Source organism: Sesamum indicum, linkage group LG3 (genome assembly GCF_000512975.1).
Source record: "Sesamum indicum cultivar Zhongzhi No. 13 linkage group LG3, S_indicum_v1.0, whole genome shotgun sequence".
In the NCBI taxonomy this organism is placed as follows: Eukaryota; Viridiplantae; Streptophyta; class Magnoliopsida; order Lamiales; family Pedaliaceae; genus Sesamum; species Sesamum indicum.
This window is the reverse complement of record NC_026147.1, coordinates 14206183-14231895: the sequence shown is the minus strand read 5'-3', so window position 1 is coordinate 14231895 and position 25713 is coordinate 14206183. Positions and strand designations below refer to the sequence as shown.

The 25713-nt window shown below is 34.1% G+C and overlaps 4 protein-coding genes across 9 annotated transcripts in view; 2 read left to right on the top strand and 2 right to left on the bottom strand.

Annotated features, from left to right (window-relative positions):
- Positions 166-3282, bottom strand: LOC105158361 (protein FAR1-RELATED SEQUENCE 8). 3 transcript variants are annotated; one of them, XM_020692890.1, is made up of 3 exons: positions 3155-3247; positions 2737-2863; positions 166-2615 (listed from the first exon to the last, which is right to left on the bottom strand). In XM_020692890.1, the coding sequence occupies exon 3, from the start codon at positions 2613-2615 to the stop codon at positions 324-326; it is 2292 nt and encodes a 763-aa protein (XP_020548549.1). In that variant the 5' UTR covers positions 2737-2863; positions 3155-3247; the 3' UTR covers positions 166-323. The 3 variants fall into 3 exon arrangements, with proteins under 3 accessions (XP_020548549.1, XP_011073396.1, XP_020548550.1); XM_011075094.2 differs by lacking the exon at positions 2737-2863 and having other exon boundaries at positions 3155-3282; XM_020692891.1 differs by lacking the exon at positions 2737-2863 and having other exon boundaries at positions 166-2619; positions 3155-3259.
- On the top strand, positions 4277-8452 carry LOC105158360 (haloalkane dehalogenase). The gene is made up of 11 exons (XM_011075093.2): positions 4277-4608; positions 5014-5089; positions 5158-5243; positions 5581-5674; positions 5758-5834; positions 6025-6152; positions 6282-6353; positions 6734-6804; positions 7272-7347; positions 7919-8062; positions 8138-8452. The coding sequence occupies exons 1-11, from the start codon at positions 4366-4368 to the stop codon at positions 8175-8177; spliced, it is 1107 nt and encodes a 368-aa protein (XP_011073395.1). The 5' UTR covers positions 4277-4365; the 3' UTR covers positions 8178-8452.
- LOC105158359 (formamidopyrimidine-DNA glycosylase) lies at positions 8806-12495 on the bottom strand. Of its 4 annotated transcripts, XM_020692930.1 has the most exons (11): positions 12153-12495; positions 11985-12036; positions 11579-11636; positions 11316-11384; positions 11097-11222; positions 10894-10944; positions 10605-10682; positions 10418-10510; positions 10254-10356; positions 9700-9734; positions 8806-9626 (listed from the first exon to the last, which is right to left on the bottom strand). In XM_020692930.1, the coding sequence occupies exons 1-11, from the start codon at positions 12379-12381 to the stop codon at positions 9084-9086; spliced, it is 1437 nt and encodes a 478-aa protein (XP_020548589.1). In that variant the 5' UTR covers positions 12382-12495; the 3' UTR covers positions 8806-9083. The 4 variants fall into 4 exon arrangements, with proteins under 4 accessions (XP_020548589.1, XP_011073394.1, XP_011073391.1 ...); XM_011075092.2 differs by lacking the exon at positions 10254-10356 and having other exon boundaries at positions 10411-10510; XM_011075089.2 differs by lacking the exon at positions 10418-10510 and having other exon boundaries at positions 10236-10356.
- The window catches only part of LOC105158358 (protein TSS), a gene marked incomplete in the record, with an annotated part of 14288 nt that continues 8300 nt past the window's right edge, over positions 19726-25713 (top strand). Inside the window, 9 exon segments of the mRNA XM_011075088.2 lie at positions 19726-20233; positions 20326-20387; positions 20491-20583; positions 20800-20872; positions 23174-23467; positions 23560-23624; positions 23822-23953; positions 24157-24198; positions 24284-24811. Coding sequence (XP_011073390.1) covers positions 20164-20233; positions 20326-20387; positions 20491-20583; positions 20800-20872; positions 23174-23467; positions 23560-23624; positions 23822-23953; positions 24157-24198; positions 24284-24811 — 1359 coding nt within the window.

Genomic DNA, 25713 nt, shown 5'->3' with positions numbered 1-25713 from the left:
CACCAAATAATTAGATGATTGACACATACCCCGTCTTTTAAAAATCGGAAATATCTGACAATTATCTAATGCACAAAGTATCGAGTGTAGCATGAACTAGCCTACTTCATTGATCTTACAATCAATCTACAGTGAAAATCAGTCCTATAACAAAACCAAAAAACAGACCTCAAAAGTGAGCTACTCTCTGTATTCAACAAGAAGCGGGAGAATAACATGTATATACACTTAGCAAGATAACTGTACAGTAACATATCTGAATTCGTATAAGAAAGATTTAATACTTCTGTAGACGACGTTGCCCTTCATCTCTACTGACTATTTTATACAGGTTTCTCTGCAACAAGACGAACCTTATTGAGCGATTCCTTGAACGCTTGCCAAGCAACCATGTGATGATCTTGTGATGCCATCCCTTCTGCAACAACCTGCATGGCACGTCTGTACAGGTGATCGTACCATTGAACAGGGTTGCTGATGTCAATGTTGTTGGAACCAAGATCGGGAGTGTACAAGCGTTCCACATCCTTCCTCCACCGTGTTAAGATGTACTGGATTGGGATTTCCTCCACCCCGCTGTAGCTGAGGACGCTTAATGCATGTCGGCATAAGTATCCTCTGAAATTGAAGCAACTGCAGATACAGCGAACGTCTACCCCTACTTTATCGTACACGACTTCAAAGTTCTTTGCTTCCCTTGCATCTCCCTCAGCATCTCGTTCTTTGATCATATACGTGAAGATTGGTCCGTTGGCGTGAATTTGTGTTACACTGAAACAACCAGACATCAGCACCACCTCTTCTTGGAACTTCAAGAATATTTCTTTAGTATATAACTCGGAGAGCTGCAATTCATAATTGCACCTTGTTCTCAACACAGGTCTAAACTCTCTCGAATTGAGATCGTCAAGAGCTTCCTTCTGAATCTTCTTTTGTTGGAGTAATTCATACATACTGAAAAACTCATTCAAAGTCATTTGATCATGTATATACCCGTGGAAAAATGGAGCTACGTATTCGCCTGGCTCTGAAGAATATATTCCAGCAACAAAAGTGTCTTTCAAATAAACTGGGACCCATCTTTCTCGGTCCTCGTACAAGCTTTGAAGCCATTTGTGATCCCTGAAAGCAAAATGTTGAATCATCTCTTCCCAGGCCATTTCAAATTCTTCTACTTTCATTGAGTTGTACACGGTTCTGTTTAGTACTGTTTGAAATATTTCCGACTCCGCCACTTCTCCTAATTTTTCGTGAATGCTCTTCATAACAAGGGGTAGGCAAAGACAATGATGAGCCCTGGGGAAAACCTCAGAGATCGCATCCTGCAATGCCTTGCACTGGTCGGTAATTATAGTTTGTGGAGGACGTCCGATCATACATGTAAGCCATGCTCTCATCAACCAAAGATATGTCTCAAATGTTTCATCAACAAGCAAACTGCAACCAAGCAAAATAGGTTGACCATGGTGATTCAATCCACTGAACGACAAAAGTGGAATATCATGCTTATTTGACAGGCATGTTGAGTCTACAATTACCATATCACCAAAATAGCCGTAGGCAGCCCTTGACCTAGAATCAATCCAAAAGACATTCCTTGCATACCCCTCATCATTTAGATCCATAATATAAAAAAAATTTGGGTCAGCAAGCTGCGCTCGACGAAAATAATCATAAAGGGCCACTACATCACCATTTCTGAGTTTTAAGCGTTTCGCCATCTCAACATGGTTGCTGAGTTCTCTTTCACTCGAGCTTCCACAACTCACTGCATCAACAGCTGGAGTTCGATATAACTTGATTGTTCGTACTTCTACATCAACTGCTGATTCAAACTTCCTTTTGGCCCCTGCTTCCATCTTCTTATGCGACCTGGAGTTTTGAGCCCTCTGATGATCAAATAAATGGTTGTGTTCTAATTTAACTTCATCCAGCCTCCATCTATTAGTCTCCACTAACCTCAACCTTATCATTGCTAGACAGCCAGTTCTTGTTTCCTTTCTTCGAGTGCTTGCTTCTTTCATTGTTTTAAATCCCTCACAATTGCAACAGAGGACTGCCCCACGCTTCTCTTTGCTGTTACGCTTTGTCCAAGAAGATTTAACCCTAATACCAAATCCAAGCTCCTTGGCATAGCAGTTGTAATAGTTATAGGCATCATCGTATGATTCAAACTCCATTCCCTCAACAGGCGGGAGATAAGACTTCCCCCCGGTATCAGTTTGACCACCCATCACAGCCATATCAGCATCTGTTGCGTTCTCTTTATCACTGCCTGGAACCCCAAGCATTTGGTCACTGCAGCTATCCTTATCAGTGCTTGGGATCTCCAGCATACGCTCACTGTTCCCCTCATGCCCATTGCTCTCAAACTCGAGTACATGCTCATTGCCATTCTCAAGGTCCACACCATGAATACCGAGTACTGGCACGCCATCGTTCTCAAGGTCAACTCTTTGAATTCTTAGCACCTGCTGAATGGCATTCTCCAGATCATTGTTTTTTTCTTGAAGCAGTTGGCTGCCTTCATCCCCAAGATCATTGGTTCCTATCTCAAAATCTTCCTCCCCTTCATCATCTAGCAGTTCTTCACTGTTTTCAGAACCTTCTTCCATCTAGCTTGAAATACAAGGCAGCAGCACAAGAATGTAAACCAAGTACATAAAGTATACAAAGTGAACTACAACAACAAAAACCAAGAACCAAGAACAAGTAATCAGAAACTGCAAACTTCACCAACTATAAGTGCAGCCCACATTATGATGTCCATCCTATGCATTTTTTTCGATCAAGATTTCTTCAACAGACAACGGTACACACTAAGAAACATATCCGTGGAAACCAGAGCCAAAACTCGTCAACTCTACAGCATAAGAAATCACATACAGGAATATTAAAATTAAGCTAAATCTTCAGTTTTCGCTTCAAATTCAGCTTTTGGGCAAGACTTTTACGCTTTTTCTCAACGTACAACCCCATGAACAGACTCTCCTAACCATTTGTTCCGACTGAATATTCTTGGAATTTTGCGAAAACTTAATTTAAAAACATAAGCCCCTAAAATATGGATTGTGAGGGAGAGGTGATACAATCATCAAGTGGTGAACAAATCGCAGCTAACGGGCATCAAGAAAAAAAGTCGAAAACCACTTACGGTAATACCGATGCCGGAATTCGACGACAAGCCCTCGTCGGCGGGAGAGAAAACGGCATCGTCGGCCATATCTCGAGGAGAGGTTGACGTGGGGTTGCGTCAAAGTCTGAGAGGTTAGTTTTTCTTACCCTAGCTGATTCCTGCTTTTTTACTTATTGGTCCTTCTACTTTCCTGTATTTTCAGTCCTCCCCAACAAAATCATATATCTTTGTACAAGCAATTTATATTTCTTTCTTTCCAAAAACCCCCCTCAAAACTGATTTTTTTTTTTTATTTTCACTAATTCCAATCTATTGTATTAGATAGAAATAAATAAATATTTTTAAAATTATTTATTCAAATAATTTATTTTTATTGTTTTCAACTATACTTTTTGACAAATTTTAAATCCGTACTCGAATTGTCTAATCTTCAAAAATAATAAAATGTAATTATCTGAAGTATTTTATATCACTTATTCACTTTATTCAAAAAAACAAGATTAAATTACAACTAACTCATCCCTCAAGTTTGGCATAATTGGGGTCGCGATTTTTCTTTGAGGACTATTCACGCACGCATAACAGCCTTACCTAAATATCTTCTCAGTGTTTAAAAAATTATAGATATTCTTATGATATTTGATAAAATTATGTAATTATTGGATGAAATTACGAATATTGTCCTGATTGTATTTTTTTAAAAAAAAATATACAAATTATAAAAAAATCAAATAAGGTGTACGAACAAATTTGAAAATTTGTAAAAAAATATATATACTTAGTGCACAAAAGAATTTTAAAAAAATTAAAAAATATATAAATAAAATTATAATTTATAGTTCACAAGAATATGTTGATCGATTCATTGTAAAAAAAATAAAAATCTAACAAAAATTAACAAATTAGGCTAATTATTTAATAACTATTAATATTAAAAAATATTAATAATTTTTCAAATAATAATAAGATATTTGTCAAACTTCTATAAAGGTGAACACACAAAAATAAGGTGCTTTTGTTTGACTTTTGTAAAGATGTAAGGGCATTATGGTAATTCTAAATTAATTTGGTTGATACAAAAAGAACTGAGGAAATGAAGGGTCCCACTCCTAGCGGGATATAAAGGCAGAGAGATTCAGAGTATCAGTAGTTAGTGGTGGTCGTTAAAATTCCAACTCCCTTCACTCGCTCCTACTTCCACCGCCACCACCAGTCCCCCCGCCGCTGCCATGCCTTTCTCTCTCCTTTCTCCTCCGCCGCCTCTCCTCTCCCCGATCAGTTCCTCTTCCTCCTCAAATAGATTTTTCGTACCGAAAAGGTTCATCCGTACAATTGCCAAGGCTTCTGAGGATGATGACGACAAACCAGCTTTCAATCCATTTGGTTTCGTCACTGACAATCCGTCAAGCCGCAGCGCCATTCAGCTCCCGGAATCCCCTGCCGAGGACGGGAATGTCGGACAAATGCTCTACGTAATCCTCCGAGCTCCCTGTAAAGTTTTATGTTTTATTTTCAGCCTCTTAACTAGATTAATTTTTGTGCCTAAAAATGTATTACAACTGTCTAATTCTCAGAGGAACATTGGGATTAATTCGGCAACTTTGATGATGATTCGGCGACTGTCTGAAATTCTTTTGTTAAAAATCAGTGATGAAGTTTTTGATTATTGTATAACTCTTTAACAAGAGGTTATGTCCGGAGAATGTTGGTCTGTCTGGATGAATCCTTTTATTGGTCATATTCTGGCTGTAGTATTTTTCTCTTTAGCTTCATGTCCTTGATATTTATCTTTGTTGTGGTTTTTATGCATTGCCCGGTGATTTCCAAGATGGAGACTAACTAATGTAGGTGTATTATGTCCCAATAATCTATTGAAGAGAATAGAAGACAAGGGGAAGGAATATGGTTCATACATTAAATCTGGAGGGTTTCGATGGTTTGTTAGAGAAACAGGTAAATCATTGTATTGATAAGTTTTTATACAAAAAGTTGCATAAACTTATAGTTTCTCCACTTTGCAGGATCACCTGAGAGCAGACGTGGAACTGTTGTGTTTCTCCATGGAGCTCCAACACAGTCCTACAGCTATCGAGTTGTCATGTCTCAGGTCTTGTTGTGCATTTTAGAATTTGATATCTTTGATTCCAGAGATAATTTTTTCAACTGATAGCAACATAGTGTCCAGTTCTTGGAAAATTTTATTTTTCATTTTCTACTTTCCTTTTCTTCAATCTTGGAAAGATCTTCTTTCATGTATGATCCGTCCCTTTTGACCGTGTTCATTCATTTACTTCTGCTACCAATGAATATACGGTCTTTTAGCTGTCTGGTCAAAGCATTGAATTTGAAGGTTAACATCGATTGCAGTTGTTCAACCAAATGAAATATTGGTTAAGGTGTTCTTGCTGTCTCTATTGATTTCTGAAGCTCTCTTTCTTTGGTAGATGGCAGATGCTGGGTTCCACTGCTTTGCACCTGACTGGATCGGATTTGGTTTCAGTGACAAGCCACAGGCTGGATATGGATTCGACTACACAGGTGTGAGACTTTTTGATCATTCATTTTGATCTGTTATGTGGTTTATCGATATTTTTCTGAATTTTCAAAAATTTCATCAACAGAGAAAGAATTCCATGAAGTATTTGACAAGTTACTGGACACACTCGGGGTTACTTCTCCTTTTCTCCTAGTAGTTCAGGTTTGAACTTCTCAGTTATCTATGATGAGTAAGCAGTCAATCAAAATATGTTTACTGCAATACACTTCTCTTGCTTTCTCGAAAATATTTTGGACTTTCTTAAAATCTACAGGTGGAAACCATAATATGTTTGCAAATTAAATTGTTTCTTTGCTTTGTACCAATCTTGCTTCTCAATTTCCTTTTGCAGGGATTTCTGGTGGGATCATATGGATTGACTTGGGCTTTGAAAAATCAAAGCAAAATATCAAAGCTTGCAATCCTGAACACCCCATTGACAATTTCATCTCCACTTCCTGGACTATTTCAACAACTAAGGTTTATTTTTACACCAATCAGTATTGCATCTAGTTCTATTAAAGAGACCACCTCGCTTCTCACACAATCATGTTTGTGTCAATGTATTTCTTTGCGATAATATATGTTTCTGCCATTGCTGATGACTAGGATTCCATTTTTTGGTGAATTTACTTGCCAGAATGCGGTTATGGCAGAGCGTTTTATTGAAGCAGGTAGCCCGTACGTATCAAGAAATTTTCCTTTCATTTTAGACCTGTTTGCTCTTGATTTGGGAATTTCCTTTCTAAGTTCTGCTCTTGGTGTGGTCAACATGCATCTTTTTTCGGAAATTTGGGTAATATTTGCTTAGACTGATAACGAAATAAATTGTTGCGTATTAGTCCTATTGGATAGACCCTTCAAGTTCAAATATTGCAAGCATCTGATCCTTATTTCTAGACCTTAAAGATTCTATCAGTCATGACGTGAGGAAACAAAGTACCGATTTCATTTTGATATGAGTAGAAATCACTGTTGAGTGGCATTATTCATTGTTTCTCATCTAGATTCTACGATCACTTACTTTGTGTTCTCTGATTCAAGAATACTTTTCATGGCAGCTACGTCTTGAAGCTGGAAAAGGCAGACGTGTATCGGTTACCATATTTGGCCAGCAGTGGACCTGGATTTGGTTTGTGATGCTGCCGAATCTTGGAATTTGGTGTTGATTTTTCCACTGAGAATAGTTATTATTGGATTTTTTTGGTGGTGTCAAGCTTCTAGTAATTTAGTAATTTGCAGTACTGTTATTCTAAAAAGATACGCTTTTACATGCAGCTCATAAGTTTTAGCTGGAAAATTAACTGAACATTTAGATGTATTTTTTTTTCTGTCAGAGGTTTTAGTATTTCACCAGAATAAGGTAGCTCCCCAAGCATAGTTAGCCGTTTGCGAATGTTAATCTGAACTATAAGCTGAAAATTTCCTGCAAGCAAGTTTGCTTGAGTTCTATCCTGTATTAAGTCATCCTACATGTATAGATCGAGTCAAATTGATGGGCTTGTGTCAAATACTTTGTATTTTTTAATTATAGGATAAAAGCATTTGATGTGCATGTATAATAGTTTTGAGCAATGCTATCTTGTTTTTGTGTTTCAGCACTGCTTGAGGCTGCAAAAAGAGCTAACTTCAAGGATATTACTAGCCAAATATCAGCTGGATTTGCATCTGGAAGGTATATTAGTATCAATAAATTTGCAATGATCATGAGATTTACTGCCATCATACATGTTTATGTTTGTTCTGGAGCATATATTCGTGTTCTGCAAAAATAGTTATGATATGAAATGGAGCTATGAATAACAATTTGCGCTTGATGATGTTAGTGATGAATCAGATGCTGGTGGACTCACAGGGGTGTATACGAAGTGCATATGCCTGTGACAAAAATTATTGCGTTTCACTATAGTTTAATTTGGATGAAACAAAAAATTTGTCTGAAAAAAATTCAAGTTGGGAACTTTGATTGGATGTATAGTGGAGAAGTTGTGGATTTTTTATTCTGCATCTGCTAAATGAACCTCAACACTTAAAAAGAATTAAAGGCTTCAAAGGATGCTCGTTTATAATGATGATGACAGTGCTTTTTCAACAGAAAGAGGGCATCAGACTCCTATTATAAAGCATGGTGCCTCATCTTTCATAGTTAACTATAGTGAATTTACAAATAAAGCTGTCCTTTGATGCTGCTGCTACTGTATCTTTTTGTTCCCGAATGATTGAAATTTTGTCCAATGTGGCTTCAGCTGGGACAAACCAATTTTAGTTGCCTGGGGAATATCAGACAAGTATCTCCCTCAGTCAATAGCGGAAGAATTTCAGAAAGGGAATCCTGATGTAATAAAGCTTAAGATGATTGAAGGTGCAGGCCACATGCCACAGGAGGACTGGTAAGAACTCCCAGAATTTCTTCAACCGTACCAATGTTCCCCATCTTAGTTCTTGTCTACATTTTATATCTGCAGGCCAGAGAAAGTTGTTGATGCCTTGAGAGTATTCTTTTGATCCACGAAAAGCCCGCTTAAGACACAATCTACTCAGCTACCATTGGATATTATGTTTAGAAGGTAGCTGATGTTTTCCGATACAAATGTATGTCTTAAATGGTCGCAAAGGCAGTTCTATAATTTGATTGGTAAATTGTTACCTAAATTGAAGATGCTACAACATCTGTACATCATTCTAACAGAAAAGGGAAGAAGGAAAATAAATGTGGATCTTCTTCCTCTGGACGAATACTATGGACTAATCATGCCAAAAAGGACCTTGCTCGGGAACTATTCAAAGCTAGGAAAGCTCAATCTGGTCCATCTTATGCCTGTTCTGACTGAATGGAATTTGGGTTAAGGCTTTAAATCCATAAATACCTCGTCGATGTTCTTATTTTACAATACAAATCAAGCACATAATATGTGTGAATCTATGGAATTTGTAAGAAAATTAGCATTTCCGACAGTTTTTGTCTCTCTGCTAGGAAAACAAGTAGCAATAGAAAAAGGTACACAGAACGTCACAGGTATGTCTGCTCATGCAGATAAACCCGGAACTGGAAATCAACAGAATGACTCTAAATCAGCAAGTACGCGCACTAAGTGCATTTGCCGCCTCAAGAGGATGACTATTAAATCCGAGATAAGCATGCCCACTAAACGGCAATAGATGTTTAAATTGTCAGGAACTAAATGTACAAAACTGGCGCTGTACGACTGAAATCATATGACAAATCTAATTTTTGGACCCAAAATATAATTACAAGGCATTCAGAGTCTATTTAAGAAGCTTGTTAAGTTAAGGACTAAGATCAATCGACTTCAGTTACAATTAAGTTACACAAAAAGCAACACCTTTGCTGTATTAACCAACATCTTCTCCTTCCCGTTCTTCCAGTACATGTAAGAGCAGCAGCTCCCATTACTTAGCATTTTGCTTCTGCTTCCTATTTTGACTGATTGCAACCCTCTTCTTAGATGATGCCCCAGCTCCCCTCCGTTTTCCATTCATCACCTCCTCAGCCTCTTCATGTTGATCCTCATTATCACCCCCGCTTGAACTAATGGTGTCATGGTCACTTTCTTCATGCTTTCTCTTTGCAGGTGCAGTTCTTCCTTTAGTTTGTCTCCTTTGTCCTTTGTTTTCATTGAGTCCCTTCGCTTTGCTTCTTGCAGGAGGGTTCTTAGCCCCTTGCTTTCTCTTAGAAGTCACATCATCAGCACTATTTTCCTCATCATCGTCAGAATCTGAAACACTTGTGCTCGGCTTTTTCATTGCAGATGGCTTCCTAGTTCTACCAGTTTTCCTCCCTCCCACAGCTTTTGGTTCAATCGGCTTGTCCTCATCTCCCGATTCATCATCAGCATTGCTATTACCAGCAGCAGTTCTTTTAGAAGGCTTACCTGCTTCTTTCACAGCTTGATTGCCAGTCAACTTTTGCAACTCTGGGACATAGGCTGTTGTCTGCAATAGATACAAACTGAATCTTCAGGAAAGAACACCAGAATCATATGCAAATCCTTGAAGACAGACATACCCTGCTACCAGCAGTGATGAATTCAATTTTCTTCCCTGAAACAGAAAAAGATTGTTAGTTTTTCACATAGAACAATTGAAACTCTAACGCAGAACCAGTAAATACAAATACAACTAAGATGCCAGAACCAGTAAATACAAATACAACTAAGATGCTAGGACTTCAATTTCTGTTTCCTTCTCAAAACTAAAAGACTTGCATCAGATGATCCAACTTCAGCTGCAAAATCTCATTGACATCACAGAGGAATTAATACTTCAAATGTCATTTTTTGACAAACTTGACTTGGAACCACAAAATTAAGCCCGACCATGAACATTGCAGTGGACAAAGCTCAACAAATGGAAACAACCACACAAACAGAATAAAGAAAATGACTTAGCCCAGGATGCAGCAAGAGAATGAGTAGATCCTCAACTAATTAATATCAAGACAGAAATCCTTCTGTGCTGGATGGTATCCAGCATGCACTCAATTCAATCAATCACAGTACATCAGCCAAGATACTTAAACTGCAACACATTAAAGAGTATTACACAGGTCAAGAGCCAAACCATCAACAAAAGCCTTGCCAGGCTTCTTTTCCCTGGAATGGAATATCCAATTACTAGGGAACTGACTACTATCGGCCCCAACTTCAATAGCCTTTTCAGTTACCTGTAAAATAAACCATTTATGTCAAATTAATCACATATGCTTAAAACATCTTACCATTAACTTTTCCTGGCTTTTTGCCCCATCGAAAATGAAATAACCATTCATCAGGGAAGCGGAGGCTGTCAGCATCAACTTGAACAGCAAAGTTTGTGACCTAAAGGTACCGTCTCCAGTAACAGCCATATTGAATGCATACTCATTCAAAATAAAGATGAACTACTAAACAATATCAAAACATAATTTGGCACCTCATTAATGCATTTGAGCAAAGCTGCACAGGCTTCTTTGGACATGCTGGAGGCAGTCTGAAGTGGATGGGTTCGAGACTGTTAAATCATAAAATATCTATCAAATTGAATTCAATAATCTTGTTTGATCTTTATCAGACAAACAAAGGAAATATTCTAGTGGTGGTGGGTGATTTGTAGGTCTAAACCATAAAAGAGGAATTCGGTTACTGAATTGGATAAAACCTTTGCCAATTTAAATTTTTTTCACGCAAAGGAAATAGATTGATGGAGAACAAAGCTTACTAACTTGATATAACACTTCATCAGCCATCCAATTACCAATGCCCGAAATAAAGCTCTGCAGAGAATAACAGATGTCAAATGTCTCAAGGAACACCTTCAAAGTCAACACATAAGGCAATCCAAAACAAATATTATGGAATTGAATATGCTAGAACATTTAGAATCAGGACACATATACATAGTGTTGAGATGGAAAACAATCAAAACCTGGTCAAGCAAAAGAGCTTTGATTCCAATTTTCTTCTTTGTTAAGGAATTGTAAAACCGATCTACTGTCATGGGCTCCAGTAATGCATCAGGACCAAGCTCAGAGATTGGGGGCACAGAAGCAGGCTGCGACAATTTTCATTGTAAGAGGGTCTTGAAATCTCATTTTGATCAAGTAAAACAACAGATATGCTGGTGAATTGAATAATTTTACATTACATTGTCGAGCAAACGAACTTTAGCAAACCGCCTCTTGTCAGTGAAAGAGAATTCCAACCCACCATCTAGCTGAACCAAAAACGAAGTAAGTCACATTAAATATACGCCCCGTTATGTTTCTCCTATGTAGTACAAGATGCATACATTAGAAGGTGGACATCGGTATAAGTTTCTGAAATACAATAGTGAGGTAAGGTATGTAATCTGCTTAATTAAAGGACAAGAAGTTCCAACTCCATTAAGTCAAGGAATGGGAACCTCACTTCGACAAATACTTTAGAATACTTGGAAGGCCACTCATCTGTATCCTTCACGGCAGACCTGTCAATAACCACATACATTGATCATTACTGATAAAGAATTTAAGAAAACATAGAAGCTACTACAAGATGTTGATATGTCCTTCGACCCAGGTCTTCTGTACTTAACAACAGATACTCACAGTGCAGTGCCACACAACTTTTCAGTCAATTTTGTTTTCACTTTAACCAATGCTCTGATCCCCTCGGTTCTTGCATGACACTTGAAAGTTAGGTGATATATTACATGTTAATCTTCAATTGTTAAATGTGGGTATTACATAGGCCAGACTAACTACACTTCCTAGGTGATTTTGAGTAAAAACTCAAACCCCACCGTGATATCTGATTAGCAGCCACAGCCACTTACCGCTTATATTTAGTGACAGCAACTCCCTTTATATACAGAGCTCCAGCCATTCCTGTAGCAAACAAATGCAGAGCAATTCCAAGAGAAAGCCAAGTAAAACGCCCATGTCTTGCAAAAAATAATAAACGCGTCTTAGGGTTTTGTAAAAAGTCACAAATTCAACATTACCGAATTGAAAAGAGGGGAAAGGAGGGGAATCGAGCTGAAGCCACATGTTCTTTCCCTTACGGTGGGCGGCGACTATAGTTTTCCCGACGAGCGCGGCCTCGAAGTCCTTCGAAGAGACACCGTCTATGACTTTAGAGTCGTCGGCGACCGTCGACTTCTTGATCCTCTTCCCAACGCAGTGCTCCTCTAGCGCCCGACGCGCCGCCTCCACCTCCGGAAGCTCCGGCATTGTACAACTGTAGTGTACTCTACCGTGACCGTGAATGCGTAGTGTTGGAGGAGAGCGTATAGTGTTGGGGTTTTATTCAGGTTTCGCGCGCTCTTCTGCTTCTGTTTCTGTCACGAGGGGCAGTGGTGTAAAAAACAATCCTCAAAAAAGTTATTTTCTTTTTAAAAATTCCACCTCGAATTAAGTTTAATAGATTTAAATTAATTATAACGTCTGTGTGATATATTTACTATATAATTAATTATTTTTTATATATATTAATCACACAATAAATATATTATACTTACCATATTCAAATTTAGCTAAACTAAATACAAGCTACACTTTTCATTATTTTAGCTCTAACTTTATTTTATATGCTAGTAGCCGTAAGCTTGGAGTTATTGTGCATTTATAGTAAATATTTTTATATTTTAAAATATATTATAAATAAATTTAAAATATATTAATTGAATAATTAAATTAATATAAAATTAAAAATAAATTAATTATCTTATCAATTGAATGTTATTTTTAAATAAAAATAATTGATATAATAGCATCAAAACCGTCACTTTGTATTTATAACACATCTTTTTTCTTTACAATAATATACATAGATGATTTGAATTTGATAAATATAATTTTAAATAATATTTGAAATTTTAAAACACATGACTGGTATTAATTTAGGGATAACAGTACCAATTTCATTTCTACATATCAATCCCCCGGCCCAAGTTATACCAGTCATGTGTTTGAAACGAGTTTAGAAATATTAAATTCAATTCCTGACATATTCCCTCGTACCAATCATATTATGGGTACTAGGATATCATAATCGAGATGAAGTCAATATAAGCACCAATGTTGAACAATTTTAAAGATCTTACAAAAATAAAATCTCAAAATAAGAAATTTTAAAAATATATGAAACAAGATCCAAGATTAAGAATGATGAAGAGAAAACTTACTCAATGTATATTTTTTATCCAATTCAGTAATCATACCAATGGAGTGATGCAACTGATGGTGGCTATTATTCCTTGATGGGCGTCGGGTATGAAATGGTGAAACCGATAATGACTGTCATTTTTTCGTAGAGTGTCAAATAAATTTTAAATTTTCTTTTAACGTCTGAAACTACTATTTATATAAAATTTGAGAGTACAGTACCACAATCGTTTTATTGGATGAAATGTACAACATTAAAAAATTATTGGATAAAAAACTCAAATTTTCTCCCTCGAAAAAAAAATATAATGTCAGGTAAAATAAGATGGATATTGTCAATTTTGAAGAAGCAACAATTGTTGAATGTTTCCAACAAAATCTCACATATTGCACGACTTTCACAATTTTTGGATAAGAAATCAATTATCAACAAAAACGGATTCTACTTAAAAAATAAATTTTAGCCACAAAATTGATCAAAACTACTATCAAAGAAGAAATGAAAAAAAATTCTTCAAGAACTTCAAAAATTCTTAAAGATGACTCTTTGGAATCTTAGCCCAATTTCATAAATTTTTTACTATTGAATATTAATTCAATAAAAAGGTTTAGTAACAGTTACTATTGTATCTTTAATTTTTATGTAAATAGTAGTCCAGGCATTAAAAAAATAAAAAAGAAAAAGTCTGACACATACTATAAAAAAATAACACCCATTATCGGCTTCATTATTTCATTCCTGACACCCACTGTGAAGGAATGAATAGGCACCAATAGCTGCATCACTCAACTAATGTGAATTATTGCCAACAACATTTAACAGCCACCAACAAATTTCAGTAAAGATAATAATGATAAATTTAAATAATTTTTTATTAGAAAAAATGATATATCTAATTTCATATCCATCAATTAAAATGCAGCCTTAGTATATTTCAAAACATATTAGTGTTAGAGATATTAAAGAGCATTTTGAAGAAAAAAAAAAAAAGAAAATATGTTGTTAATATTGTTTTATATTCTGTTTAATTATCATAAATATCAAAATTCTTTGACAATGTTTGAATTTTATCTATTATTTTTAGCTTGAAAATAAAAAATATTGTAGATGTTAAATCATATAATTTTTTTTCTTTTTTTCCTATATGTAAAAAAAAAAAAAATGTGGTGCTCGAAGCAAGCCCATGTTAAATTGGGCTAGGCCTTCGACAAATGGAGTTCGTGGTGCTAAGACCCATGTCAAAATTTACCCAATTGTTAATTTTAGATGTTTGAAAATTTATAAAATATTAAAAAATATGTTGCAAATATTTTAAAAAATCAATTTATAATATAATAAAGTATTTTGCATAAATTTAGAAAACGAGCTTAAAGATCCAAAAAAGAGGAAACAAAAAAAAAGGAGGGATAATTATGTATTTTTAAAATTTTAAAAAAATTAACAAATCTTTTAATTTTGATCTTATTAATTACAAATTTTTTATTAGTAAAGCTCTATAATACTGTTTTACCTAAATATTTTAAGAATTTATTTAAAAAAGAAAAGATTTACCATCTGATAAGCTCTAATTCATAATTTTATTTTATTCAAATATTTTAAAATTTTATTTTTAAAATGAGATCTAATATTTTATAAATTTTAAAGATATTCCAGGGGTGGCAAATGGGCTGTTTGAGTCGGGTTCAAATGGACCGGGTCCAAAATGAGTTTAAAAGAGCGGGTCCAAAATGGTTGGGTTGCAAATGCGACGGGTTAGTATAAACCATTTTACTAATTTAAGAGGGAATGTGTGTGGGAGAGAGATGTGAGAGTATGTGTGTAAGAAAAAATGAAGAGTTTGTGTGTGTGAGAGTGTGTGTACATGAGATAAGAGAAATAGTGGGTTCTTATGGATTTTTTTTTTTTTGGGTCGAACCCATTTAAATTCATATTAAATCTATATCAAATTCATACAAAATATAATTTTATTTAATTTCAACATATATTAACTCATTTTAAAATATAACCAATCTAACTCAACCCAAAAATGATTGGGTGGGTCTCAACCCATCTCGACACCCCAAAGATATTCTATAATAGAGACAATTACATCTACACCTCTTGGTCTATTATCTATTTATACAAATGACCCTTGCTTTTAAAAACTTACAAATACACTCATCAAAACATCAGTATCATTCATACAAGCTACTCATATTTTTTGAAAAATTACACACATATATTAAAAAACGTTAATATCATTACACAAATTACTACTGCTTTTTAACTGTTATGCGTGGTTAATATATTATGTCAAAAACAAAAATAATTTGTATAAATAAATTATAAATTAAGAAGTGCAAATATAATTATCCCTTTATAAATATTTCAAATAAATTTAGAGTAACACCATCTTAAACAAAATTGAGTCCGAAGTAGCTTTTCATTAATAATAATAGTAATAATATTTATTTTTCTAGTAATCACTATGGTGAAGTGATATGTTGACTAGATTTGAATAAATCGCATTTCCTTAGGCACGCTATGTTAAAGTATTTCCTTTTGTCAAAGAATAATGGCGGTACATTGAGTTTTCAAGTTTGACTCATTAGATTTTATTGTTTACTTCTAAAGCGCTAATCAGTCACTAATACTTTTTTTTTTTTCTTCTCCTTTATAATTTTATAATTCTTTAGTCAAACCATTAAAATTCACACAGTCAACATTCAAATTTGTAAAAGTGACATCATTTTTTTAAAAAATAAATAAATATTGGGCTATGAGGTCATAAAACCTCGTCTCGAAAAAAATGCAATTTTAGTTCTATAAATGAGATGATGATATTTAATTTTGTTCAAATTAAAATTTGTAATTTGGTCCTATAATTTTAAAAATTGTAATAATTTTAATCTTTTTGGATCATTTTTTTAAAAAAAAGGGAAAAAGCATGTGCTTTTTTCCAATAAAATTGGTTTTTTTTATATATATAGAAATTGGATTAAATATGTATTTTTTACATTATTATCCTCAATTATAAAATAAAAATAAAAATAAATCAAAATAGACAATGTTTTTGTGAGTTGAATAAAATATCAGCCAAATATGCCCTTATATAAACGAGCTCTCATCTAATTTTTCCTCCAAAGTTGGGTTGACTTTAACAGTCAATTTAACTGAGGGTACTCAAACGAATAAAAATTAAAAACTTTGAGTGCTAAGTTTGATGACTTGAAAACTTGGGGTACTAAAACTGAAAAAGAGGTATCATTTGAATATGATAAGTGAAATTAACCCAAAAAGTATACATACATCATTTGAAAATATCAACATCATTACATGAATTATTCATATTTTTTTTATTGTCAGGTGTGTTTTTTGTGATTAATAAAAAAAATAGAGATAATTTGTGTAAACAAACCATGAATCGGAGGGCAAAAGTAATTATCCCAAATAAATAAAAGGAATAATTACACTCCCCTTCCTTGAAATTACATCTAGTACTCTTGAGATTTGCTTCCATCTAACAAATAAGTCCTCATATTAATTAAAATTCACCGAATTTATTGATATTAACAAAAAAAATTTAAAAAAAATTGATATTTATCCTTAATTGACTTAAAACTGACTTATTGTAGGTCAAATTTTTTTTTTTGAACTAAACTATCCTTATTACAGGAAAAATATACCTACTCACATGTTGAACGTTTTCCTTTCTTGAAACCAATGTTTTGAAATTCATGTAAAGTTTGTTACGTGTGGAATTTTTCATTTTTAGTGTGATTGTGTATGTAAACGGCAGTGCCGTGGAAGTTGGTGGATTCAACTTTTTATTTCAAATTATATTGGATCATTTTTTTTTTATTTGATATAAACATATCATATTTATAAGGATAAATTGTAGTGGATTTTATTGTATGTTATAATTATAAATATATCTTTTTATCTTTTGAAAAATTACAAATATCCTTTAGAATTAACGATCGTATAACAAATACCCCCTCATGACAAGTGACAACCCATTGGAGGAGGTATTTTGTAAGACGATTGTTGATTTTTGGAGGTATTTGTAATTTTTAAAATAATAAGAGGGTATTTATAATTATGATAAATTTCAAAAGAATCTATTATAATTATCCTATTTATATAATACTTTTTTAAATAAAATAGATTGAAATATTTTTATATATGTGGCGTGTATATGTGTAATGAATGTGATAGAAGATACAATATACTTAGTAACAGGCATGACCTAAACCGGGCTTGCCCCATTTGGGATGAGTCGAATTTCATCTTTTTAGGGTTTATATATATATATATATATATTATATGTTTGTATAAAGTATATTTATACATGTATTAAAAGATGTGTACAGTTTGTTTATATTTATATATACTAAAAAAAAATATTTGTTATAAATTAAACTAATGATATAAAATATTTTGTAGATGTTTAAATGTAAATAAGTAATACATATATTTTTAACCTTTTAATATTTTAAAGTCTAAAATGTGCACATATAAATTTATAAAAAAAATAATATTTTTCAGTAATATTTTTTTAATATTAATGAAGTTATGACAATATAATTTTTTTAAAAAAATATATTTTTAATATTTTAAAAATTTTAATTTGAGTGTATCAGGTACACTGGGTTCGAGGTAGGTAAGATCTCAAATCCAAGAATTTCTTGACAGGTTTGATCACAATTTTTGATACAGTGCCCGTTATAGACCCAGTTCGTTACCATCGATAATTAATAGTAATAGGAAATAACTCGCACAAATCAATGATGATTTTGATATTTTAATTATATATCTAGTCAATAATTAGCGTAAACTCATTATTTTGCAGGAGATACATGCTAACTAATAATCTTATTAAATAATTTTATTCAATTCAATATTAATAAATAAAGTGTTGTCTTCAATTTATATATAATAATATAAAAAACAGTACACACGCATATAAATTAATAATTATTATTAAAATAGACAGATATTTAGATATTTATTCATAAGTAGAATTCAAAACATCATATGTTTTATCAAATAATTATGTCTATTGATTAGTCTTACAAATCAATGACTTGTGTGGGAGTTAATTAGAATACTAATTAGTAGTTCATAGATTGATTTGACTTAATTTTGTTGAATTAAAACAAAGGCGAGCCAAAAAGTCCAATTGGGCCAAAATGTGTACGTGCCTAAATTATGTGACAAAAATAAGGTTGCACCCCTAAGATTAGGCAGTTGAAAATTGAAACACTTGAGACCTAAATCAAGAAATTAATAAATAGTGGTACAAAAATTAAACACAACATAAATTAATCACGAAAAAATGTACTTGCTAATATCATGCCTATCGTGTATTGCCAGTGTACAAATTGAAAATCTCAGAGCTGACACAAAATCTTCACATTGGGACTTGAGAGAACAGTCGATTTGTCATTTTTAATCTGGATCAGTAAATACATTTCCATATCTAAAGTGCAGTTTATCTTTTTCGAATACGTACAAAAAGCATATGATCATGGTAAGTACGGAGAATATTTTTTCTTGTCGAGTTCTGCTACATATTTGTGAATTGCAACGTACTATTAGCATCTCCACATTCACAGATATAAGTAACTTCTCACGATCACAGTACGCTTTTCCAACTAATTAGATTCTTGAATTCTTTTGAAACCAACAAAAACCCTTGAGGCATTTTTTCTACAACTTTGAAATAACGGTCGACTTGTCGTTTTCTAACTTTAACCGTTAAATACGTTTTGATATCTAAAACACTATTCGAAAATATATCTGTTGGGTAAATAAAAGTATCGTTATTGTCAAACGAGCTGCGTGATAAATTAAGACGTCGTGACAACAATTTTATTTTCCTCCTTATAACTCATTGGATTCAAGTAAAACTCTTCTAAATTTAATGTATTTCTTTCCGTTTAATCAAATTCTTGAATTCTTCTGGATCTTCTTCGATTACTACTACTAATACTACTACAACCACCATTATCATTACCGCTCTTGTAATAGATTCGATGCCATCCATAGTAAAAAGATTGGAAGAGAACAAGGAAAATGTGCCAACCTTTGGAGCTATTTACCATCCTAATTAAGTTGGAACCAATCCCCACTCGAAAATGTCCAAAATTGAAGTCTCAAAATCACCCACCACAAAACCAGCTACGACGATGAAACAAATTCTATAAACCAACAATTAATGATACAAAGCAGCCCGGCTGGATGGACAAGAACCACCCCCCGCCCCCTCCCAAAAACCCACCCACCCCATCACTAGGTGCCACGTGGCAAGAGACCAACGGTCATCTCCTCCTCCCCACCAATTTTTGTTTGTATCCACAGCGCATGGACTACACACACATACACACACTTGCTCTCTATAGCTCTAGAAAAAGGACATCACATGTATCGTGTAGAGAGAGAAACACAAGAGAGAGAGAGAGTAACTGTGTGAGTGCGTGTTTTTTGGTGGGTGTTTGAGTGCGAGAGTGTGTGTGGATGGATAATCAAAGAGAGCAAGAAGGAGAGGTCAGGATTTATTTAAGAAAATCTTGAAGAAAAGGTAAACCCAAAACCCCTTATCCTATCTCTCTATCTCCTCTTCTCCAAAACCTTCACAAAGTTTGATTTCCTTCACCACTTTCTTTCTATCCCCAAAAGTTTTGCTTCTCACCACTCTCTCTTTCATCCCCTTTCTCTCTCATCTCATCCTTCTGCATGCCCACAAACACTTCTTAGCTCCACTACTTTCTTGTAATCACCATTTCCAGAATCATCAAACTCCCTTTGATTTTTGCTTCTTTTAGCTTATTAACCCCCCAAGAAAAAAAAAAAAAAGGAAAAGAAAAATGGCCCCAAGATCCAGTAGGGGCAAAGGCAGCAAATCCAAAAATGAGAAGAAGAAGAAAGAGGAGAAGGGTCAGCAATTCTCACACTAATTAATCCATTTTTCATTTCTAATTATTACCTTCTTTTTACAGTTTCTTGGGCTTAATTGTATGTTTTTGCAGTTGTACCAAGTGTTGTTGATATCACAGTCATCACTCCTTATGAATCTCAAGTTGTTCTCAAGGTTGAGATCATCATCATCATCATCAACATCAAATCTTCATTAATGATTAATTGACATGTTTGTTAATTTCCATGTTAATTAATTAATTAATTGTTGAATGAAGGGCATCTCAACTGATAAGATACTTGATGTGAAGAAGCTGCTGGCTGTCAATGTTGAGACCTGCCATTTCACCACCTACTCCCTCTCCCATGAGGTAAAAATTTCACACACATACACATGTGTGTGTCTCTGTGTTTTCTTGTGAGTGAGTGTGTGTGTATTCTACATCCATTACTGGGATTCTACCAGGCTCTTTCCACACACATACACCCGTGTGTGTGTGTGTGTGTGTGTGTTTATTGGGATTGTGATCAGCTGGACTAATTAATTAGTGTTTTCCTTCATTGGCAAATGATGTTGGAGTGGACAGGTTAAAGGGCAGAGGCTGAGTGACAAGTTGGAGGTTGTGAGCCTCAAGCCATGTCTGCTCAGAATGGTTGAAGGTAGGTACACATTTCCATGCATCCGGTACAACCCTTCTTGGGGGTGTGGGGGAGAAGACAAATAAATATAATTACTACATTATAATATACACATATATTTAAAAATGCATTAAACTTTCTAATTCTGTTCTCTGTCTCTGTGGCAGAAGAAACCCTCTGCTCCATTTTTTTAATATTTCAACAAATTTTTATTTATAAAAAATTGTTATTTTTTAATGATTTTAATTTAAAGGTAAAATGTAACATCATCAAACTAAAGCACATAAAAAAATAAATAAATAATAATAATCATAATAATTTTATTATTCTCATTATTATTTTAACTTACATATAAAATTCATACTAAGTCAAACAAGACACATAAAAAAGCGACATATATATGAAGTAATTTTTTAATTTTATTTTTATAAATTTCATCAATCTCGAATATAATAATACTTAAATATTAAATTAAATTACCAGCAGCCATGATTTCTTTTATTTTAAAATATTATAATGTATATACTCAACTTATCAATCACACTCTGGTAGAAGTTATGCGACTATTTTTAAAAAAATATTAAAAGCTAGACGGGTTTACCAAGATATTTAAATATTAAATAGTGTAGGTCCATCAAAAATTTAAATTAGTAGGTGGGCAGTATATACCAGGGTGCAGCACGACAAGATACCTACCCACTTGTGGACATATAAGTAATTTATTTATTTGTTGCATATGGTAACTTTTTTCTATTAAAGGAAAATTTCTATTTACTCACCCAATTTATAGAGAAAATTGGTACCTTCAATTATAAATTAATATTTATAAATTTAAATATGTATTTATATAAAATGTAATCGGAGTGTATATTTTTAATTATTATTTGATTTCTGTCTAAACAGTTGCTGCATGCAAAACATTAATGCAATCGACCTATGCATAAAATTGTCAATTTGGTAGTCCCATAGTCCCGTAGCCCATGCATGTTCTTAAATATGTCGTAGCTTGAAACTAAAAATGTAGGACGGTTTTACGTCGATAACGAAAAATAATGTATTTAGCTATTGAAGCATATTTGATGTGTGTATATAATTTATTATTTTTATTTAATTATATGAACAAAAAATTAAATAAAATAAATAACTGAAGTATAACTGATATTTTTAATTTTAAATGTACATTAATAGAATATTTGTGATGGAAAAATTTTAAGAGATTGTCATATGTATAAAATCAAATATGTTTCATAATATTTTTATCGATATATATACATTCAATCGACCAAAAGTCGTTGTAAGTCTAACATCATCGAACATAATAAGTCGTATAGATTAGGAGTGAAAATATAAATAACAAAAATTAAATTATGTTATATCAATACTTGAGCTTATTATTTAGCGTGACGTAATTTAGATTATTAAATTTTTTTCATATATAATCATATATATAGAAAATTACAGTTGTTGTCTGGAGTATTTTTGTAATGTTGGTGGCCACATACGGACAAAAAGTTAAATTTTTATATTTATGTGTCTATGGTTTTACTAATTATATTTTAAATAGCTTCTTGTTGACTGATCTAATCTTAATTTGTGTAGCAGCCAATCCATTGGGATTAATAATAATATAATTATGGTGATTTCAAGAAGATTAAATTTATGTGGGATTATAAAATGGTTAGTTGTGTCACCTACCCACTAGTAGTCATCGCACGCTGAGTAATGTTGCGAAATTATGTCTAAGATGATCATTCATATGATGAGAATAATTGTGATGACTTTGAAACACGAGCTTAGTATTGATGATGTCTTAATTTAATGTTTAAAATTATGATTGATGTTTTATAAATAAGTTTGAGGTCATGAATCCAATTTTTACTGAATGTGTGAATGTTTATTTTATTTTATGTGAATTATTGTGAATCGTCGATTATTAATTATATTAATTTATTGATTAAAATGACTGTTTTGTTACGTGAGTCATATAATATGTCTATTTATACATTAATTGCATTGATGTTTTTCTTTTTTTTAAAAAAAAAATAAAACGAGAAGCACGAGTTTAGTTGTAGAAGTGGGACAAAAACGTGGTCCTCGGGGCAGTGCTTTTATTAGGTTTTTATAATTATTGTGGGGTTGGATGGTGGAACCTTTCGGGGATTTCTGCATGGCAATTATGAATGGATCATTTGGGGAGCCAAAAACGTTTTTTTAAACACAACACGCCATCGGTCAACCCTCAGAGTGCTTCCACGTCACTGTTGGAGTAGGCAATTTGCCCTGATATTTGACTTATTAACAAGGTTGCCACTGTGGATGCAGAGGACTATGCGGATGAGTCACGTGCGGTATCCCATGTGCGGAGGCTGCTCGACATCGTCGCGTGCACGACGCGCTTCGCCAAGCCTAAGGGCGGCGGAGGAGTAACGGAGTCTCGGTCGAAGAAAACTAAAGTCCAGCAGAGCACGGCAGTGCCGGATGGAGAGTTGCAGTCGCCGGAGACGACGCCGCCGCCGATATCTGGGTGTTATGATATGGCGGCGATTCACCCGATTCCGAAGTTGTCGGATTTCTACGAGTTCTTCTCTTTCTCTCACCTGTCTCCACCCATACTACGTGCGTTTGATTGCTTCTCTCTGGTTCTGTTTTAGCGGTTTGTTTTATGTTCTACTTGTCAGCCGGTGATTTTTGCTTTTGAAAATTTGCAGATTTGAAGAGAGTGGAAACTAAAGACGGAGAAACGCGGAGAGATGGTGATTATTTCGAAATGCAGGTATTTTGTTTGGAATTCTTTTATTGTGGAAGTTTGATGTAATTATTTCTGTAATTATGAGTGCGCCACATTTGTGATGAACTGTATCCGTTTCTGCTCCCAGTCGTGAAATATTTCAACTTAATGAGTCTTTTGTTGAATACCAGTGGTAAGTGTGCCGCACTTCCGGGACTGATGATCATATGATATGTTTGCAGATAAAGATATGCAACGGGAAGATAATACAAGTGATGGCCTCCGTGAAAGGGTTCTACACTTTAGGGAAACAATTTTTGCAGAGCCATTCTCTGCTGGATCTTCTGCAACAGCAAAGTCGAGCTTTTGCCAATGTGAGTTATTTCATATGCAAGACAATGTCAAACGTCGATATATTAGGCTATAAGAATTCTTAAAATATACCAAATATAGAAAATTGATTCTTGAATGATCAGAACATAGGCTGGCAGTTTAGCGGGTAAGTTTTGGTTCAGACTATTTTATGTATGTTAATACCTTGTTGCAGTAAGGTAATAGATCTAATATTTATGTGCAGGCGTATGCATCTTTGATGAAAGCTTTTGTGGAACACAATAAGGTGAGCTTCTGTTCAGCTTAAGTAACTATTTCTAGATCAAGGTAATACTGGAAGGAGAAATGAGTTACTATGATGGTCTTTTCAGTTTGGTAACCTTCCATATGGTTTCCGTGCCAATACCTGGCTTGCCCCTCCATCTACTGTGGATTCTGCATCAAACTTTGTGCCCCTCCCGATAGAGGATGAGAATTGGGGAGGAAATGGTGGAGGCCAGGGAAGATTAGGAGAATATGACCGTAGACTGTGGGCAACCGACTTTGCGATATTGGCAAGCCTACCTTGCAAAACTGAAGAAGAGAGAGTGGTTCGAGATAGAAAGGCATTTTTGGTTCATAATCTTTTTCTGGATGTCTCCACTTTTAAAGCTGTTTCATCCATACAGAAAGTGATAAATTCTGCTGCTAAGGCTACATCAAATTTTCGTCCGGGTTCTGTTGTACATGAGAGTCGCATTGGAGACCTTTCTATTACAGTTAAAAGAGATGATGCAGATGCAAGCTTGAAAAGGGAACTCAAGATTATTGGCAGTAAAACCTTTGATGAATCTGCCAAGGAAGTTTCTCAGAGAAATCTACTTAAAGGAGTAACCGCTGATGAAAGCGTAGTTGTACATGTGAGTAACTTTTACTCTCATTACACAACTGTAGCTATCAACTTGCTCTGGTTTATGATGAATCCTTTGAAGCTATAACTTGGCTGTGCATGAACAAGGATGCATTTCAATGTCTTGCAATGGCAGAAAAATATTCTTTGATGCAGTATATCATTTATCACAACATCAAACATGGCAGTCCCATTATGAATAACCAAACGTGAAATACCGTCCAATTATCTAGTGTTATTTACTGCCCTGAAATCTGTTAATATTTTGAAATTTTAATGCGGGTCAGATCTTTATATTATAAACTTAATCTTGTGAGAAAAACAATATCTAATTAAGCAATCCAGCCTTCTCTACAAGAGCCAGATGTTTCTCTTGGAAATAAATGTACTCTTGTTGGCTTTTCCGTATGTGTTGTCTCTTTCTGATGCTATTTCTTTCTGCATCCCAAAATGGGGAAATATAGTCCTTAGTGAGAAATTATGCCTTTTTTGGTTTTTCAATAAAAATTGTAAAACTTTATCCAACGAAGTGTTTGAACTTGCCATATCAACTAAGGTCATGCTTTAAGTAACCTTGTTCTTTTATTGCTGCATGGCAATGTAATGCATCCCAATAGTGAACATCATAACTGCATTCTAGAAATGTGAATTGAGGAAAAACTCCAAATAATCTCTCTAGTTAATAGAGGATGGAGAACTTCAATGAGGTATTTGGTATTATCTTAATAACTAGAAATTGTTCGGCTCAAGATGCTGTTATTTAAATCAATCTATAGTAACTTATCCCTCTTAGCTGTGTGTCTCTTTTATCTGTGAAAATGAAACAGTGTCTACTGTTTGCAGGATATTTCTTCTCTGGGTGTTGTAGTTGTAAGACATTGTGGCTACACTGCAACAGTCAAAGTTGTCGGA

Excerpts from the sequence above, each read along its gene's own strand:
- LOC105158361 (XM_011075094.2), bottom strand. The coding sequence starts at position 3,223 with ATGGCCGACGATGCCGTTTTCTCTCCCGCCGACGAGGGCTTGTCGTCG. Across the intron at positions 2,616-3,154 it reads ATTCCGGCATCGGTATTACC|ATGGAAGAAGGTTCTGAAAA; the intron begins GTAAGTGGTTTT and ends ATTTCAAGCTAG.
- LOC105158360 (XM_011075093.2), top strand. The coding sequence starts at position 4,366 with ATGCCTTTCTCTCTCCTTTCTCCTCCGCCGCCTCTCCTCTCCCCGATC. Across the intron at positions 6,354-6,733 it reads TTTATTGAAGCAGGTAGCCC|CTACGTCTTGAAGCTGGAAA; the intron begins GTACGTATCAAG and ends TTTTCATGGCAG. Across the intron at positions 8,063-8,137 it reads CACATGCCACAGGAGGACTG|GCCAGAGAAAGTTGTTGATG; the intron begins GTAAGAACTCCC and ends TTATATCTGCAG.
- LOC105158359 (XM_020692930.1), bottom strand. The coding sequence starts at position 12,381 with ATGCCGGAGCTTCCGGAGGTGGAGGCGGCGCGTCGGGCGCTAGAGGAG. Across the intron at positions 12,037-12,152 it reads TTTCCCCTCTTTTCAATTCG|GAATGGCTGGAGCTCTGTAT; the intron begins GTAATGTTGAAT and ends TGTTTGCTACAG. Across the intron at positions 11,223-11,315 it reads AAGTTCGTTTGCTCGACAAT|CCTGCTTCTGTGCCCCCAAT; the intron begins GTAATGTAAAAT and ends AAATTGTCGCAG.